The sequence below is a fragment of the Notothenia coriiceps genome, unplaced genomic scaffold (assembly GCF_000735185.1).
Source record: "Notothenia coriiceps isolate Sejong01 unplaced genomic scaffold, NC01 NC01_scaffold00014676, whole genome shotgun sequence".
In the NCBI taxonomy this organism is placed as follows: domain Eukaryota; kingdom Metazoa; phylum Chordata; class Actinopteri; order Perciformes; family Nototheniidae; genus Notothenia; species Notothenia coriiceps.
In genome coordinates, this window is record NW_011347377.1 from 19,823 (window position 1) to 22,472 (window position 2,650).

At 41.2% G+C, this 2,650-nt stretch overlaps 1 protein-coding gene across 1 annotated transcript in view; it reads left to right on the forward strand.

Moving 5' to 3' along the window:
- Positions 1–1,495, forward strand: part of dnaaf6 (dynein axonemal assembly factor 6) — a gene marked incomplete at its 3' end in the record, with an annotated part of 5,291 nt that extends 3,796 nt beyond the window's left edge. Inside the window, exon 7 of the mRNA XM_010774820.1 lies at positions 1,406–1,495. Coding sequence (XP_010773122.1) covers positions 1,406–1,495 — 90 coding nt within the window. The remainder of the gene's footprint in view (positions 1–1,405) is intronic.
- Positions 1,496–2,650: the final 1,155 nt, after the last annotated feature.

Here is a 2,650-nt window from a genome sequence, read left to right on the forward strand (position 1 = left end):
AAGTGCTATATAAATAAACTTTACTTACTTACTTACTTACTTACATGGCCCTCTGTGGGCCAAGAGTAGCACATATGTCTTGTTGTTGTTTTTATTTGAAGTGGAGCCATGAAAAATGAGAGTTGCCTCAGACAGCTTTGTTTCTATGAGCAGGTCAAATGGAGACCACATCCATACAACTAGTCAAGATGACCCTACAGCGTGTGCCGACTGGAGTCAATGAGGTACTTTTCTCAGTACATTGACTACAAAGTCTTTGAAGATCTGGAAAGATTCACCAAAAACCAAACTAGTTTTTTAGTGACCAAATAAACAGCAAAGTTCAGATCAATTACTTATTCATGTTTTAAATAAAGGTGAATGTATTATTGTATTAATATCACTCTATAACCATCATACGTTACATAGTCTATCTGTTCATTTTGGCTGTCTTTTCAAACTAATATGGTCCCGACGTCCTCTACAGTGGACATACTGTAACATTTTAAAATAAAAAAAGTCTAAATTAGAAGATGTTTTTTTAACCCTAAATAAGTGGGAAATCACAAAAAAAAGGAAATTGGAAGACACTTTTTTTCCTCGGGTCCCAGGAGGATAAAAAAATGAGCCAACACTTCTTCCATAACTTCCTGCTTTTCTCTCCCAGCTTCCCTCTCTCCTCCTGAGTCTTCCTCTGTTTGATGAGACCCAGATGTTTCTCTCTCTGAGAGGTAACTCCACGAAGATCTCCTGATGAGAACGCCTCAGCGTGAACGGGATCTCCCGCAGAGCGGCGCTCGTCTCTTCTTCGAGTTCCAGGCGTTTCATCTGAAGTCATCTCGTAACACACGAGCGTCTGGCTTCTTCTTCTTCTTCTTCTTCTCCTCCTCTTCCTCCTCCTCCTCTTCCTCCTCATCAGTGTTTTGTCTCTAATGGTTTGTTCATCAGTGTTTTGTTGAGGTCTCGTTGTCGGCACGCCTCTCCCCGAAGTCTCTCATTAAGAGAACGTGATTAATTACAGCTCAGCGTCCGGATGACGTTTAGCTCTAATTGTGTTTGTGATGTTTCCACTTCACTGAAACCTGATGTCGAAGTGACGCAGCGTTCAGAGGGAGGGCCGCGAGAATCTGGATTTATATTCAAACAATGTTTCTGAATCTCCAGCTTCATCGTGACTGTCTCAGACATCTGGTTCACTGTCACGTGTTCTCTGCCCTCTTTCCAAAATGATTGCGTAAAGGCAGGTTTTTTAAACACATCATTGGATAATCTGCACAACATTTGCAAAAGACTCGATGCCAAATGATAAGTGTGTCCCTTTCTGTTCGTTGTCCCGGTTGAGGCCTTGAAAACGCCGTAAAGCAGAAAACAGGCTTTTCTCTCTGTTATATCTGTAACTGTTTCTGTGTCTCTTTAAATCTCTCAGACACAGGTGGAGATGTTGAACACTGCAAAGTTGTTTCTGATCGAATGTGTGTTTCTGTCCGGTGGCTCTGAGGAGAGCACGGCGCGTTTTGTACGTTACTAATATTTGCCCAAATCCCTGTGTTATATCTTCACTTCAACTTAAGTCTAAAGCAGTGGTTCCCAAAGTGTGGGGCGCGTATTGTATTGTTTACAGTGTTGTTGTTTGTTGTTCATCCCTAAAGCCCACTGAGACTAACGTGTGATATTGGGCTAAACAAACAAACTTAGATTTGATTTGAAAAAGGTACTGAAAGGTAAAAACTGCCAAAAATACTTTCCAATGTTTTCACACAAGGCTCTGCGTCCAGACGTTTTACACCAGCGGTTCTCAACTGGTCCGGCTTCGGGACTTTTTCCTTAGTCAGTAGATACCTTTGTAACCACTCAAATCTATTCAACTAAAAATCCTGCAGTAATATATACGCTTTGCAGCATACAATATGAATTAAAGTGAAGTACAGTGCATATCCCTTATATCTCTTCACAGAACTAAAGTATGTTTTTAAAAAAGGTTTAATGAGATGATGGAATCAAAACTGAACTGTATAACATAAAAAGGCCCACATGCTGAAAACCCAACCCCAGCAGGGGGTCTGGGGGGATTCTCCCCCAGGAGATTTTTTGAAATACTAACATATAAACTATGCATTCTGGTACAGTCTGAGAAGAAAACAAATAGATGTATTACGACCAGAGATGGGGTCGTTACTAAAATTTTTTAATATATTACATATTACTTTTAAAAAGTAATATATTACACTACTTCGTTACTCTCTACATAAAGTAACTCGTTACTTTACTCGTTACTTTACTCGCCGAGCACGTAAAAACTGCGCATGCGTGAGTGGCAATAACTCTCCTTACCAGCAGGCGGCGGTAGTGTGTATTCGTCATTTAAAACAGGCAACAACCGGAAGAGAGAGAAGAAGAACAGACTACGTGATATAAACAAACAACAAATAGCTGTGCGTTAGCTTCACCTGAGCATGTGTTCTTTGCAGGTGTTTGTTGAGGTTTGACGTGGTGTTTACAGCAGTGGATAACAGCTTCTGGCCTGGACACAGTTTGCACCTCACCGTCACATTCCTGTCTATTATTCGGACGAACTCAAAATAATGGGCATACCTCCACCCTCGAAAGTTGTCGCTGACTCAGCCATGTTTATGCAGCACTGCACGTGGAGATGTGGACGCGCAGATTACGT